This window comes from Aythya fuligula, chromosome 9 (genome assembly GCF_009819795.1).
Source record: "Aythya fuligula isolate bAytFul2 chromosome 9, bAytFul2.pri, whole genome shotgun sequence".
Lineage (NCBI taxonomy): Eukaryota > Metazoa > Chordata > Aves > Anseriformes > Anatidae > Aythya > Aythya fuligula.
In genome coordinates this window covers 24,658,603-24,675,397 of record NC_045567.1, presented here as the reverse complement: position 1 = coordinate 24,675,397, position 16,795 = coordinate 24,658,603, and the positions used below count along the sequence as shown (strand labels likewise).

General features: G+C 43.6%; 1 protein-coding gene across 1 annotated transcript in view; it reads left to right on the top strand.

The window, feature by feature from the left end:
- The window catches only part of RSRC1 (arginine and serine rich coiled-coil 1), a 140,215-nt gene extending 126,793 nt beyond the window's left edge, over nucleotides 1-13,422 (top strand). Inside the window, exons 8-10 of the mRNA XM_032193104.1 lie at nucleotides 9,451-9,557; nucleotides 10,500-10,646; nucleotides 11,727-13,422. Of these exons, the coding sequence (XP_032048995.1) occupies nucleotides 9,451-9,557; nucleotides 10,500-10,646; nucleotides 11,727-11,819 (347 nt within the window). The 3' untranslated portion in view covers nucleotides 11,820-13,422. The remainder of the gene's footprint in view (nucleotides 1-9,450; nucleotides 9,558-10,499; nucleotides 10,647-11,726) is intronic.
- The last annotated feature ends 3,373 nt before the right edge of the window (nucleotides 13,423-16,795 follow it).

The window sequence follows — 16,795 nt, the reverse complement described above, 5'->3', positions numbered from 1 at the left end:
CTTATATCATCTGTGGAAGTGTCTTGTTTTGCTCCTGTATTAAAATACAAAGCGGCATTTATCCCTTTCCGTACACAGTTATGGAGGGAAGAAATCAGATAAATTCTCCTTTGGAATGAAGCCCATTAATACAGGGGATGCTTTAAAAGAGACAGAATAGCAACAAGGTGTGCAGAAATATTAAAACTATTTTGCAGCTGGTATTTGAAACGTTTTATTTTAGTGAGGACTGTGGGTTTAATTAAACTTTCATTATCACACCCGGGAGGATCAGGCCCTACCTAGGGACGTAACGCAGGTTCAAAGCTAAAACCTCGCCTGACAAAGTTATTTTCCCTTCCCTCCCGTCCCCCAAAAGAGAAATGCTGCTTACAATGGGCACGTACTGTATCATCAGCATCATGTTAAAAACCACCTCTTCCAAATCCTTTCAGAGGCGTGCTTCAGGTTAACCAGTGCTGGGAAGGTGCTGGGAGGGGGGCACACACGTACACAGTTGCAGGGGCCAGCAAATATTCCCTTTTTAACTGCTTCTATTCTAAAAGTGGGAATGCAGACAAACTCACGTTCTGTCTCACTGGGCAATTTATGACTTTTTTTTACAAATTAAAAGTCTTGAAATTGTCTTCAAAATTTAAGACAGACGACAAATAAACACTGCGCCTGTATGTCATTGATGTTGTGTATTTTACTGCCGCTTTCGTGGCCTTTCTTTGTGCTAAAGGATAAGTCTGAGACAAGCATCAGTTAAGGTAATGGGATTGTAAAGCAATCACGTAATTAGTTATCTGACTTCAATCATCTTAGAGAAATTTATAGCTACGTATTGAAAAGCTGCGTCCAGAAGGGAAAATAAACAAGGGCGTGTGAGACGGGGCGTGGGGGAGCCCTGGCAAAAACCCCGTGTAGTTCCCATCCTGCCAAGCCCAAAGGGCTGCCCCAGGCCCCGCAGAAGCCCTCACGGTGGGGACTGCAGCGGGGTGTCCCCCGAAGAGCAGAAAGGGCGGTGGGACGCGAGGACACCAGTGCCGTCATCTCCCCCTCCGCTGGGTCACGCATTTGTTTTATTAACAGAGAGAGAAAATCCTGCTGAAGAGGAAGCTTAAGCGTGTATTTGTTACTGCTTTTTAGATCCCAGCATTATTTAAAAACAAATAAATAGAGCTCGGAGGTAGGCGGGGGGTGGTGAGCTGTTGGTTTCCAGCTGGTAGCAGCCAGCAGCAGCCAGGGGCCGGGTCAGTGCCGCGGCGCCATGCACGTGGTTCGTCCCTGCATCGTTCAGAGGGGTTGGTCCTGCAGCAGTGCCTTCCGAGGAGCTGGCATCTCGAGAGCGCTGCCCCATGGCACTGCAGTCCCTGCCTTGGGGTGCCAGGAGATCAGCATGCTTCTGGGACCTTCCCCCTATTTACTCATTTCCCCACACAAGAATTCTCCAGCCATGTAAGGCGTCCCTATTCATCCGTTAAATATTTCTCTTAAATCCCGAGGTTTGGTCTTTAAATTTCCATTAATTTGCACTGTTTGGTCTGTTGAGGTTTTCATTTGTCAAAATTGTTAGCTCTCGGGTATTAGTTACGCAAATATTGATGTGCAGCTTTGGCCTGTTGGCTATCAATTGAAATCAGAAAATCAATGGACTTAATAGCTGCTCATTACGCAGTTGATGCATTTGCAGGGCTGAGCCGGGTATCGTCAGCGACCAATCAATTCAGTCAGAAACTATTACACCATCACTGCCAGAAACATTTTCATGGTGTTTTGGTGTGTTTAGAGTTGACCTTAGCAAAATAACCCCCCTGTGGGGTCCTGGGGGGCAGCACGGGAACCCCAGGGACCCACAGCGGGGAGAAGGCAAAGGCAGGAGCATTATTTCGGTCTCATATTTATGGTCGCTCATGGCAGCGCTGCCTTGGCTGCCTGTTCCCTGTGGCTGTAGCACAGTGCGTGGCGGGGGGCATCGGGGGCTCCAGGCTCCCGTGCCAGAGGACAGCGCGTTCCTTCTTGCTTTGCACCTTTGGGAAATCACAGCGGAAAAATTGTCGGCGTGTTAAAGGGATGATTCCTAAAAGTTGGGGGTCGTGTAAGATCGTGCTGCCATCCTGGCAATGTAGATGTAAGGAGGGCACTTGGTGATTAAACCTTGTGAAATAGTGGAAAAGGAGGAGTCAGGTGTATCAGTCACAGACCACAGCCGTGCTCTAACTTTCTGTCAGAATGTGTGCTTAGACAAGTCATGACGATGTTGTTCCACCAAGGGATGGCCCTGTGGATTTTAAACAAATTACTTATTTGCAGTCACAAAAACCATGGCTTTGTGATTTGAAGTGCAGTCCTGCAGAAACACACGCGTTTGGTCGAAGTTCCCATGCAAGTCAACACGCCGAATTTAACAGAAATCACCAGCTCAAAGCACCAAGCATCTACGTATCTGGTAGTTATTATTTTTAAGTCTGTACCACTGTTCTCCAAAACAATTGCTAGAAAGTCGTGCCATTCATTTTAAGCAGGTATTTTTCCCAACTGGAAATAGCTTATTAAGGGTTATATAAAGTAATAGGTTATTAAAGTCAAAGAGAAAACCCAGACACTCGGTAAACATGCAGGATGAGTGAAGTACAGACAAAATTAATGACATTGAAGATGACATACATAATTATAACAGAAAGGTCAGGGTAGGTGGCAGTTTTCCCAAGTATATAGAGTGTCAGAAAAATCCCCCAAGTATATATTTTAATTGAGTTATGTTTTCTTTCCTTCACGTTGAGGCATTAAGGTTTTACCCCGTTGCTGGCTCTGTGCTCCTAGAATTTACCATGGCAAAATTCCCAGATCTGCGTTTTGACAGTAAAACCACATCATGCGTAGGCTCCTTCCAGGAATGAAATACAACTTTGTATTTGCCTCCAAATCATCGCCGTCATTTTTTGGTTTTAACAAAAATAGATTTAATACACAGGAAAACAGCTTTGACAAGAGCGAAGATGAATCGGACACTATTTAAGACGTGTGAGAAACCTGTGAGAAGTGTAAGGAGCCAGCAGCCGTGACACAAACAGAAAACTACGGCAAAGAGCGGACGAACTGCGAGGAGACGGCGCGTGGCGAGGAGCCGGGTTGCTCTCAGAGGTGCCGTGAGCCCCGCGCAGAGCAGCAGCCCCTCTCCTCTGCTCCGCTCCGACGTCGTGCCCAGGTCCCAGCGCTTCTGGCAGGGCTGGGGCCGGGCTATGGATGGAAACCCTTGCAGCAGCAGCCGGCCACACGCTGTCCCCATGAAGAGTTACTCGTACTGAAAGGAGAACAGAACAGAAAAAGCAGCACGGTGCAGCCAGCCTCTTGGGCTTGGTTTTCCTGGACAGAGCCTGGCGTGAAGTTTTTGCACCAACAGAAGCAGAAAGCGGGAGGGAGGAGCTGGAGGGACCGGCCACCCCGCCTCAAGAAGCACCAAGGCCTTGTCCACAGGGAAGGGAGCCCTCAGGGGCTGCGTACCATGGGGAACACTGCCTCACTGCACATACCCCCCAGAGGAGGCAGGTAGTTGAACTGTTTTCCAATAGCAGTTGTAAGAAAGTGTTTTTTTTTTTCATTTTCTTTAGCCTTTGATTTGTCGCCAGCCACCGTCCCATGTGTGCTTCTCTGCTCTCACCGTGTCGAGGAGAAAGCGCTCATGGCGTGTGCACAGAGCTGAAGCACACCTCTGTGAGCACACGGAAATCAAGGAAAAAAAAACAACACAGAATTAAGCATTATGACTTTTAAGTCCATAATTGCAAATTATCCACTGGATTTCTCCCTCAGTCCGTGTTGCTTCCTCTTGGACAGTTTAGTTAGTAGGAACTGTTAATTATTTTATAGGCTCGTTACTCGACAGGCAGGTCTGTACTTTATTTTGCTGCAGCTATTCAAACCTCATCTTAAAAACAGCATCAGGAATCTGTTCACGGGCTGTGCTGGGGGCTCACCACCACAGGATCTACGTGTTCAAGCTGTTGATGTTTCATCTTGCCACCGCCCCGCGAGGTGAGCACGCGTTATTCCTTCAGGGATGTTAAGAAGAGAGCAGAGAGAGCAGCACAGCAGGGCTTCGGGTTTGGAGAGCTTTAAAGGCAGAGCACGCCGTCGGTCCTCACCGTCATCTGCAGCAGCTGCGTTTCGAGTAAAGTCCGGGGGGTTAAATTGTGGGCGTGCTTTGGATGTGACTGTGCGAAGCTGGGTGCAGGAGCTGGGAAAAGGTTAAGCCCAGCTCAGTGCTCGGGCAGAAAAGTAAGATGTCTCGGTACAGCAGGAGCAAACGGGATCATTCCCAAATGTCCTGATTTGCCTAAACAAAGGTGAATTTTGGCTAGGAGGACAGAGGCATTCTTGGCACGAGCCTAATGGGTTGAAGAAGCATGTTCAAGTCTCTGGGCATGGAGCTTTTTTCCCAAAAAAAAAAAAAAAAGGCACGAGTTAAGGAGCCTGTGAAGTTAGGGGAGACCGCTTCTTGGTTAAATTCATCAGGAATTGGATCCGTTTGTATGAACCGCAGCCCCTTGCGTGGAGTCTTTTATCCTCAGTTAAAAGATGTTGTTTTGTTGGTCTCCGTGACTGTGCCAATGTTACATGTGGACTTACTCATGTCAAATGTATTTATTTGGACGAGCAGAAGGAATCCATGGGATAAGTGTGAGACTTAGCTGAGAAGGCATTTTCTTGTTTGTGCTGGCTAATGCCTCAGTGTGGTGGGATTTGGAATACGTATGCCTAGCACCAGTCAAATATGACATGTTTAGTTGGCATGAACGGCATTGTTTCGTGTACCAGCTAAAGACCTGGCCCAGTGAAGAGCTGAAAAAGTAATTCTAGAAAAAAATACAATTTCTGCTCAGCTATTTTTCATTTAGCCACTTAAATTGCGTTCGGTGTTTGAGGGTAACCAGAGGTGGTTCTTGCTACTGTGCATTTCCCCTGTTGTGTTACTGAGAATCAATATATGGACTGGAATAAAAGCATGGAAGTTACTGCTATTGACACCAGCAGCACTGTGGCACCGTGTGTCAACGCGCAGTGCGGGGGAATTGTTCAAATCCACATATTTCATAGCTCCTCTTGGAGAGCCTCCGCTCACGGTGCCGCACGCTGCAACGTGCAGGAGAAAGAATCATGGGGCGTGTGCAGTCACCTGTCCTCAGCTTTCAGCACGGCTTGCTGAAGAGCAGACAAAGAAAGGTCCATGAAAAACCCCGTGAGGGTGTGCGGGTCCAGTGCTGCTGCCCACGTCCCGGTGCTCGTCCCGTTCCCAGCAGGTCTCTCACGCACCCGTCTCCTCCCGCGTGCCCGGCGCACGGGGCCAGAACGGGACCGGCTTCGATCCTGCCAGTGCTGTGCTGCTGCATGGGGCACGGCTGGGTGTGGAAATACTTTTATTTATCCGAAGGTGTCCGAGAGACGCGTGTCAGCTCAATATAGACAAATTGCTACACATTAAATGTATACGCAATAGATGCACTCGTTAGTTTGTACATACAATACAGAGGTTATTGGGGATACAGATATATAAAAGATAGAAGAACCCAGTAATTGCCTTTAAGATCAGAGCACAAAGCATTACCTTGGATTTTACAAGGCCAGCGAGCAACAAAAGAGCAGTAATTTATGAGCTCAGCGTAAAAGAATAGCATAATTGCATTAAAAATTAATGCTAATGAACACTAAAATGGGGAAGGTGGTTATGATGAAAGTTTGTATTCATCTTCCCTGGTTTGAATGATGGCTGGTGGCTTGATTAATGGCTTAATTTCTATCAATTAGCGGGGAAAAATCTCCTACGAGACAAGGGTAAATTGAGCATTGAATTACATATCTTGCTTTTGTGTGCGGAGAAAAAAGAGCAGCGGATCCCTGCTATTAGCCACGGTGACAAATGCGGCGTGCCCGGCGACGTCGGCAGGCCCAGCGCAGGCAGCAGCGCGGGGCTGGGCTCGGGGCAGCCCCGGCTGCCTGCGGCCTCGCACCAGCACGGCTCGAAGCATCCACCACCTTCAGTGCCGTGTCCTAGCGCTCTGCGAGCCCGCTTTGCCTTCCTCCTCCGTGTCTGTAAATGTCCTCGAAGGCTGCGGGGTGTGAGTGGACGCGGGGAATGGCAGGCGTGGAAAACCCGCAGGGGTGAATTTGGCGCGGGTGCAGAGAGGCGGCTGCTCGTGGCTGCCCCTGCTGCATTTCAGAGCTCAGCGGCTGAAGTTTCCCCATTTGATTTGATTTGAGCCCCGATATTTCTGTTCTGCTAAGGAAAGGATGTCACTGTGCAGACTTGTTTTGAAATACCACAAAGGGTGGGTGATGTGGCTATAATATATTTAAGCAGTGGATCACAGGTGTGAGAGTACTTAGAGCTGAACTACAGCTGAAGCAGTACGTGCGCAGTAGGATCAGGATTCTGCGGTATCACCTCATGGTAACCACCCAGAGTAACGCCAGGTGAAGGGGAAAATAATTTCCTTTTCAAGCTAGTTTGTCTGTTTGTGTTTTCCTTTCATCCTCAGCTCATAAACAAAAGAGCAGAACAGACAGCAATTTGTTCTGTATTTCCAAAGATTTCCCTTAACGTGTATTATATTTTAGCAGGTCGGTTCAATTAGCCAAGTATACCCTTTTAAATGTAATCAGTTAAATATGAAGAAATGTATTCTGAGGAACATCTTAGGTTTATTTTGACGTTGCCTTGATTCTTAAGGAGTTTTCTTCAAGCAGCTTAGGAAGAGGGATCGGTTCATTTTCCCAGTCAGGGCTATAGATTAGCAATGAATCCAGTGAGCATTACAACTTTGCACCTAAACGCCATACAAGAAATATATAAAATAGATTTTTATTTGATTTAATACAGTTTGATGGGTCACTCACAAGGTGCTGCCCACTTAATGCTTCTGCTCCGATACCTGTTAAATTCATAGCAGGATTCAGCAGCGGTTTTGTCTTTAGGAATAAGCAAACAAACGGGAATGTGTCAGGCGGGGCTTGCAGGCGAGTCGCTTCTTCCTTTATCTGATTCCCCAGCGTTTCTAATTACTGCGTGTGTGAAATTTGGGGATAGCATCTCAGGCATCCATCCGACAGAGGTATACGTTTTGTTTCTAAGGGGACATTGCAGATTCCTGCTAACACGGACCAACCATGGCTCGGGCAGCCGGGGCCCAGGGATCCGCAGATTACTCCAGAATTAGTTTAGGTGAAGGCTCCCTGGCAGAGTTGGCTTCATGGTGGGAGGCAAAAAGAGCGACAACGGCCACTGGTACCCGCGTGGCGCTGGGCAGGGCTGGCCACTGCTCGCGGTGCGGTGCTGTGCACGGTGCTGTGCGCGGTGCTGTGCTCGGCGTGCTGTCAGCGGGCCCCGGCTGCTGCCATTGATCATCGTTCTTGCTGCTGCTGGAATGGCCTATTTATAAAAAATGGCCTCAACAATCCCTAACGCGATATTTAGCTTGTTTTTTTCACGGTAACACAGTAAAAAGACTTGCTGGGCAATGAGTTAGTATTGATTTTTTTTTTTTTTTTGTCTGTAGCCTCTTAGCTTTCTGACTCCATTATTTTTGATTTTACTATGAAATACATATCCTTCCCACTGACATCTGACAAACAACATATGGAAGTCATTTTATCTACCAATAATGCGTTTGTCAAAAATATCATGCGCTAATGGGTTCTGCTTCCTCCAGTCCATTTTCCCCAAGTTAATGTCACTGATGTAATTCTAAACATTTAGTGATTTTTGCCCCCTTAATAATTTGTCATTCCTATAGGTTTGGGTAAGATTCGTATAGGGTACTGTAGCAGGCTGGGAACTGGCCATAGGCTGTGCGTTACAGAGCTGAGCAACTGGTTTGAAGTCCACATTCACCGGCTTATCTCTGATCCTCAGAGCTCAAGGAACTACGATTTCCTCTCTCTAGGAGGGCATTGGTATATTTAGTTTTGTACTTCCCATGGGATCTTTAGAAGTCTTTTTTAGAAAAGAAGTCCTTAGCGCCAAGCCAGCAGAACTTTTAAACGCAAGCTTAATTGTAAGCAAGCAATTTTTTCCTTTTTAACCCAAAAGAATTACACTTAAGTACGAACTCAAGCTTTGCTGTAGCGCAGCTGCTGGCCTGAGCTTTGCCAAAGCTGGAGCTTTCTGGAGGCTTCTTGCAATTTGTCTCTCTTTTGTCTGCCTCATCCGTGCTCTAGTGCTCTTCACAGAGCCTGCCCCACCATACGGGTGCAGAAAGCATGTTCAGAAGTAACTAAGCTGGAGATAAACTGGTTAATGTTGTAAGTGGTAGCATGCAGTTAGAAGAGTGAATTCAAGACTTGCTTGTCACTGCAGTTAGACCCAGAAGTTGGTAGAATCATAGAATCATAGAATCATAGAATATCCTGAGTTGGAAGGGACCCTTAAGGATCATCAAGTCCAACTCTTGACACCGCACAGGTCCACCCAAAAGTTCAGACCATGTGACTAAGTTCACAGTCCAATCTCTTCTTAAATTCAGACAGGCTCGGTGCAGTGACCACTTCCCTGGGGAGCCTGTTCCAGTGTGCAACCACCCTCTCTGTGAAGAACCCCCTCCTGACGTCCAGCCTAAATTTCCCCTGCCTCAGCTTAACCCCGTTCCCGCGGGTCCTGTCACTAGTGTTAATGGAGAAAAGGTCTCCTGCCTCTTGACAACCCCTTATGAGGAAGTTGTAGACTGTGATGAGGTCCCCCCTCAGCCTCCTCTTCTCCAGGCTGAACAGGCCCAGTGACCTCAGCCGTTCCTCGTACGTCTTCCCCTCAAGGCCTTTCACCATCTTCGTAGCCCTCCTCTGGACACTTTCCAACAGTTTCATGTCCTTTTTATACTGTGGTGCCCAGAACTGCACACAGTACTCGATGTTTGGTAACAAAGATTAACTGCGCTCTGAATCTGAAGAAGCAAAAAATGAAACCGGCAGTAAAGCAAACACATTTTTGTCAGCTGTACTGCAATGACCAAGCCGTACAGAACTAATGACGTAGCTTGTCACCAGAACTGGGGTGGTGGCACGTCTCTGGGCATCCACAGCCAAAGCAAAATTCACCTTGGTACAAGGAGAAGTGGTTTTACTACTGCATGGACTCCACTGGGTTGGTTGTTCTGGCCACAAACCCTTAACCCTTACCTTCTCTGGGAAATTCCCGTGCCATAAATCTAGCAGTTGTCCTGCAAGGACTTCTCCAGCGAATTCTTAAGTTAGCATCTGGAATGGTGGCATGCCTTCAACAGTGACGGCCCACTGACTGTTGTTATTTTTACTAAAGGAGAATGATTTTTTGTGTAACAGAATACTTTGGGCTACATTGCAAGTTTTGTTTTTTTCCTGGCATGCACTGCAGTAAGATATATTCAAGACATTGCTTAGACACAGCTTTTATCAGAGGCTTACAGTAATGTGTACTGACATTGCACCTTCTTTTTGTAGACCAAGCCACCCTAGTAGAGCAAGTGAAACGAGTGAAAGAAATTGAAGCTATTGAAAGTGACTCCTTTGTTCCACAGACATTCAGATCAAGTAAAGAAGTCAAAAAGGTAAGTTTTCAATATCCTTTCTTGGTGCGTAATCCTGTCAGAGTCAGGTGGATTCTACGCTGTGAATACAGTTTCCACTGATGAAAGAGCATCGATGTTGACAACCCTAAATCCCACCACTGGAGTCAGAGTTTGGACAGCGACTCTCTGGTGTTCTTGTGTGGTGTGCAAGGAAGAACACGTTTAAGTAACAGTTCCAGCGAAATCCACTGCATTGATGGTACATTGTAACTAAGCTGTGCAACTCCAGTTTTTAAAAATTATTTTTAAATCATAACAAGTCATTAAGATTTTTTTAAGGAAAAGCAGAAGGAGTAAAATCCAAAAGTAATCAGACACTTACATTGCAATTAAGGGTAGAGATCAGTGCTTTTAATTCTTCTGAACTGAAAACAGAGTTCAAGACTATTCTTACTCACTGAAACAAAATGACCTCATTTTCAGACAGCTTTCCAAAAACCTGATGTGAGACATCCAGGCTTCAGAACTGTACCTGCATTTGGGCTGCCAAGTTTTCTAGGGAACTCAGGCACTTTTGTCTTTGGCAGCATGTAAGCAAGGTGTTGGTTCAGTTTTTCCACCTGACAGCAAAGGATTTTGAATCATCACTGTATGATTCCCCAACATGCAGATTATTGTTTTTCCAGAAGTATCTGAGAAGTTCATGCAGCTTCTTCAGAAGGTGATCCAAAAAGAAAAACAAAGCTACAGTTCTGCAAGCTCTCTCCTTGCCTTTGGCAGTACTTCTTCCTCTCCGTGTGTTCGGTCTGGAGGTGTTAGTCCATGCCCAGGCAGTTCCTGCTAAGCACGCTGAGAAGTATTCGCGTGAGGATCCTTTTGTGGGCATGTGTGCAATTCAAAGAAAGTTGAATGCTTGGTTAAGATCCTGTCGTGCTTGGGAGTTTGAGGATAAAATACTCAGATGTGTTTCTTTCTTTTTAGTCAATAGAGCCTGCTGAACTAAAACATGAACCTGTAACAATAGGAGCGGGAACTGTTGAAGCATCTGCTCCTGAAAAAGAAACAGCACCTGCCAATATCCCTACTGCCATCAAATACCAGGACGATAATTCTTTAGCACATCCAAATGTAAGTGTGTCAATATTTACCTTATCTTTAGAACAACGTGGCCCATTGAATGAGAGCAGGTTCACATGACCTAACAACAGTTTTGCCCATCAAATAATTTGTGGTCTGAAGACTGTTTACTAATGGGCCGCTCGCTGGCTCAGAAAGGATTACTTTCCTTGCATAATCCAACAGAGAAAAATGACAAGAGGAGGTTCACCAGCTTCTTGGCTAAAAGCCACGTGAACGCAAGTGAAACATCTTTTTTTTTTTTTTTTTTTCCTCTTTTAATTAAAAGAAGAAAAAAAAAAGACTTTTCACTTGCATTTTAACTGATATTATGTATTTTAACAGACATTTCTGCTAAGTCCTGTTACTGATTGAGTCACCTGACCTGGATAGCAAAACCAGTGCTTGGCAATAGAAATGCAAGAACAAATACTTAGGGATTTAGGAAAGTTAGATAGGAAAACTAAGCACTGAAAACCTTTATGAATGTTTTAAGATTTTCTTAGAGGGAATTGTGTTGAGAAGCTATCTGATCATCGTAAAAAATGTTAAAAAAAAAAAAAAAAAAAGTTCTAAGTTTTATTTTCAGTTATACAATGGGAAAAATATACAATCACACTCATTTATCCAGTCAAAACACCAAGCTCTGTTAAAAAGTAGTGCAGTTTTTGAGTTGCAAACACATTTTATAACAAAGTAACTCACTGGTTGACTGTAGGGGAATTTTAAATCCTTTCCATGTCCATAGAAATTGAGGAAAAGAATTTTTAAGGATTAGCAAGTTAAAAATTACTTGCAGTAACTAAACTAATGCAAGTTTTGAATAATGGATATGGCTAACGATGACGCAAGACCTATGCAAAACGACAAACTCATCGTTTCAGAGGGAGACTGAAGGTAGAATATCTTGGCTTTCAAATTACTGGCGTCTCAACCTTTACTACTGTGTTTGTTTCACTATTTTAACACCCACATGCCGCTGAGCTTCTGTTCTTAGCATTGAAATAGTCAGTATGCATTTCAACACACTGTAACAAACAGAAAGGTTAATGACTTGTGCCTACTTTATTTCTTCCCCCCTTCTTCTCTCAGCTGTTTATCGAGAAGGCAGAAGCAGAAGAGAAGTGGTTTCAGAGGCTGATGGCACTTCGGCAGGAACGGCTGATGGGCAGTCCGGTGGCCTGAGCAAACTCCTGTGACCATAGTATACAAGTTCTCAATGAACGCTGAGAAATTCTACCATTAAATGTTTTATTTTTCTCTTTTGAGGGGATTTTAATACTCAGTATGAGATGTACAGAGAATAAATATTTCATCCGAATAAACAAGAGTGTTCTATCCTCAGTTTTTTTCCCCTAACTCATTGCTGGGTTACTTGTAGCGCTGAGAAAGGAAGGCTATCAGAGCAGTGTAATTTGCTTTTTCTGTGCTGGATTCCTCGTGGGTGCAGACTTGACAGCCCAAGGAGACGTAATTTTATACCTCCCAATCCCCCCAAATATATAACCGTGCAGCAGTTTAAAGATAAATGAAAAAAATAAGACTGTCAAAGAAAGTTCAGATTTACCAGTGCTCAGACAGTAGGAGTACAAATGATTCCGCCCTGGGCCATTAGATCTTTTGCAGCCGTAGAAGGATTCAGGGCAAATTATGTTGCTGTTATCTCGTCTTCCTTCCACCTTGTGTTACGGGAGCAGCTTTTGAATCCTGAACATCTGTGGGCAGTCTCCTCGCTGAGGGGCTGTTCTGAATTGATGCGCTCATCCGCTTGCTCCAGCCTTGTCCGGGGTCCTTGCTTGTGGTGGTCCTGAGTGGAAATAAATGTTTTAAATTTCCCTGAGTGTCTGCCCACTACTGTTAGCATCCTGGTAGATGTAAGGAAAAACTATGTTAACCTTTTAAATAAATTAGTTAGATTTTCAGCAGTTTTCAATAACTGTATTTCCTGTGCAATTTTAAGCATATTAAGATGATCAATAATAAGGCAAAGACAGTCTTCTCTGAATTCTTAATGGGAAATAACATAAAGTTTGTGTCTACTGATACAGACCTTTGTCAAAAAGGCAAATGAAATACCTCTTACTGTACAGACAGTTTTCAGTATATGAAGTTACCATTTGTCCAAGTGTGACTTTAAAATAATGGGAGATTAGTCACATTTGCCCATATCAAGCTTATCCCTCAGGTATATTTAAAAAACATGGATCTGTCCATCATCTAACTAAATTCCAGAGATCAACCAAATAAAATACAAAAGTATTTCTTTTGAGGTGTTTGGTAAATCTGTGAGAAAACTATTCCATCAAGAGAAGACTAAAATAAGCCTTCAACTACTGGACATAATATCTCATTGAAATTACCTGCCTGGGCTTTCCTTTGGGAATGAAGAAATTCTTAAGGCCTTTTTTTTAAAAAAAAAAAAAAAGTTTACTTTTCCTTGTTCTCAGATCTGCAGTGAAAACAATCAGAGGGAAAAAGATTCTGGAAATGTGGAAATGTACTTTGGTCATCTTATTTTTATTTTTGTTTAGATCATTGATGGAAAATGTATTAAATTTGCATTCTAACATGTTTTTAATTTTTCATTGTGAACACTGTTAGTTTTACGTGGTCCTGCATTAAAATGGCTATCTGTGTTTCAAGACTATCTTGTCTGCAACAAAAAGTGGAAAAAAAAGTTGTTTGTCTTGTTTCATTTCAGCATTTTCAAGTGGCAAATATCTGTCATTGTCCTGTTTTCTAATCGCTTTCTATGTTTCTTTCATAGTAAATAAAAAACTGTGATCTCCACATAAGGTGCAGAATTAAATTCCTCTTTTTCACACATCGTGTCAGATAATTCTAGTAGTTTTATTTGATGCAAAATGATTCTTTTTATTTAATTTGCATCCCTACACGTTATTAAGAAAATTCTACAAACCAGTCAAAGTAAATAAGACTTGATGGAAATAACAGGAGGTGTGTACTATTTCTAATCAACCAGTAATTAAATTTGTCTGGGCTGAAGGAGAATTGTGAGCAAGATCTGGAAAGAAAATGGAAACAGCACTTAGATCTTCTGAAATGCACTGAGAGGTTGAGTATATGGTCCTCTACTGAGATATGCCAAACATAATTTGAGACACAGAGCAAATCCTTGTCAAGTTGATTTCTACAGTTGCAGTTGCAGACTGGTGTTCAGAATAACCAATAAAAGAACCATTCAGAATTTGGTAGTTTTAATGAAATATTTAACTTGTTTCTTGCCCCAGTGTCTCTGTGGAAACTGTTTGTTTAAGGAGCAGTTTCTTCTCCTTTAGGCCCTATATTCTCCCACCTTCTCCCAACTCCTGTTTTGAACATTCATTACATGTACTTGAAGTTTATGAAGTTGGTGGTGCTGGGAGAAGGACCTGTCAGGATTGGGTTTTTAACTTGGTGCCATCTGTCACAAATTAGCAAGCGCACTATCCTTGTTAGAAACCTACAAATTCATACAATGCAGATGTTTAAAGATGCCTACATCGAGTCGGTGATGCTCAAATGTGTGATTAATGAAGGGAAGGTTTCACACGGAGCTGAGCAGCAATCTGAGCAGTGCCAGGTGTTGCATCCTGCAAGTGGGTTTCAATCTTCTTGTGGCTCCCTCATTGCCTGTAGTGAAGCTGGATGTTCAAAGCACTGATCCTTGTGATGTTCGTGGCCTTCTGCAACATTCGTTTGCAGTGACTCTCGGTGCTTTCCAAAGCTGAGCCCTATTAAGGGGCGCTGGATCAGCACTCTGCCTTTCTGAGAACCTGCTGTTGCTGCTTTTACAGCTTAACTTTCAGCAAAAATAGAAGCTGTTCCACTGAGTTTGCTCTTGTAGAATAAAATAAAGGTTGTATAAGGCCAATCCGTGGGGTTATAAGTGTAAATGTTTACCACAGCACTCTTGATTCAAGTTGTGTAAACTCTCTATTTCCTTCTTTTGCTTTTACTTGAATAGCAAGCATCCTGTGATAAATTATTCATTTTCCTGTCAAAGGTAGACAGATATTTGAACATGAAAAATGAAGTATGGAAGAAGGCAGCAACATTACAAATAAACTTGATTCTATAACCAGCACTGCAAGACTACAGAGAAATTTGAAAAACTTGCTACTTACAATTATTTTATAAGCTTTAGGCACATTTTCAATGGTTATGTCAAAATATATGTGCACTCCACAAGTTCCATGGGTGGGGTGTGTTCACTAGAGGAAAAGACAAAATATGTTACCTAATCGGATAGCCAGATACAAATGTTATTAACTGTGTTGTAACACAGACATGAAACTCCTATCAGTGTGCACCAGTATAATTTAATAAGGCAAAAACCTCTTGCCTGTGAAGACCTTGCTTCTTTTTGTCATATTTTGTACTTTATTCTATGCTCCTGGTAAAAATGAACGGATTCCTGATTAAGAAAGGGGAAGAAACGGCTGTTTGTTAGCTGTCCGGCCAGGACATAGAACTATTAGGGGGACTGTGCAGCCCTTAGAGACAGCGGCGATAAGGTTTTGTCATTCAGGACGTGTGACTGTGTCTCTGATACAACTGGCGGTAACACAAAGTTCCTCATAATACCAAAGTGCCTTAAATCTGACTTAGACAAATCATGTGTAGGAGTGAAAAGATAATGCTGTAACTTGATCCGTTCAGACTTCTGGTAGTCAGCAAAGACCTCTACCCCTAGAAATTACATTAGCAAACTCATTTCACTTAGCCTGCTGAACAGCCACCATCAATTAAAATCAAACTCGACTGATTTTGATTTGATAACTTTCAGGTAAAATGTTCGCTGGCCCTTTCTGATTTCATCCGTCATCCAGCATCTCCACAACTATTTTTTTAAATTATTATGATAGTTGCTTGAAAATTAGCTCTGTTTAGTTTTAAATTATGGTGGTTACAACATTTTAGAAAGTTTTTTTTCTACTAAAATAATGTTAGCTCCAAAACCCTGCCAGCCAGGAGATCAAATTTTGCTACTTCTGCTGCAGCCTCTCAGATATGAACAGGACTGAATGATCCCGAAGGCTGTTTTGCCGTCAGTAACCCAAAACCAACCTCCTCGGTGATTATAGTTTTCCATTTGTCAAGTTACAAGAAGCAGGTTATTTTTAGTGGAGATCCTTGAACTCTAGAAACCTGTTTCAGAAGAGATCAGTTTGAACCCATGACTTAATCCACCCATGATACAAGGCTTCAAATAGTAGCAGTAATAAAAAGCAATGCTCTAAGTATTATTACGGCAGAATTTAAACTTTACCATTTGTAGTTTTGACAATGTATTATTTCTTAATTATTTTTTTTCCTGACTCTGTTCCCTTCCCTCCTTGTTTTCCTCCTTTGCTGAGACCTAGAATAAAAAGAGTAGCAGTGGCCAGGACAGATTATGTGACACAGGGGAGCAAGACTTAGACACTGAGTCACTCTGGAATTGCCACTCCAGGATGAGATGTGACACGATCCTTGTACTCTTTCTGGAGTTGAAGCTCAGCCCAGAAAGGGGAGGCGGGAGCTCAGCTCCCGGTGCTGGTGCAGAGCCGTGCTTCACGTCTAGCTGGGCTCCCACACATCAGAGTGTGCTTCATGAGCTGAATATTTGTTTTCTAGTGTTACTTAAACCCAGGTGAAAATGAAAACCACTACTTGGCTATTGCTTTTGCTTCTTTAGCAATACAAGACGGATTAGGACGGCATGATTGTAGTCCTGTAGCAGTGATACGAGAAGCCTTTCAGCCCTTGGGGATCATTTCTGAGCGCAGTATTTCGAAAAGGCTATAGTTTAAAAGGTGCTTGCTGAGCTGCCACTGTAAAAATCTCGTTCCCACTAGATGTCTCTGCAGTCCCAGCGCAGTCGTCGCACGAACCTCGGTGGCCACCTAGAAAGGCTGTATAAATAAATGCACGGAAAGCGAACCTGCCTTTTTGTTTCCTAACTGGAGCTGGAGCTCAGGTATCAAGACAGAGCACTGCTGCCTTAGAATCTAAATCTTTTCAAATAAAAAATACTGATCCAACAGGTAAAAGCCAAGCATGTACAATGTATTTGGTGCAGTCCCTGGGGGAGTTTACCGGAGAAAGATGTACCCTCTCTGTCCTGAAGCAGTTTACCACATCAGGTGGTGAGCTCTGCGACGGGCAGCTTCTGGCAC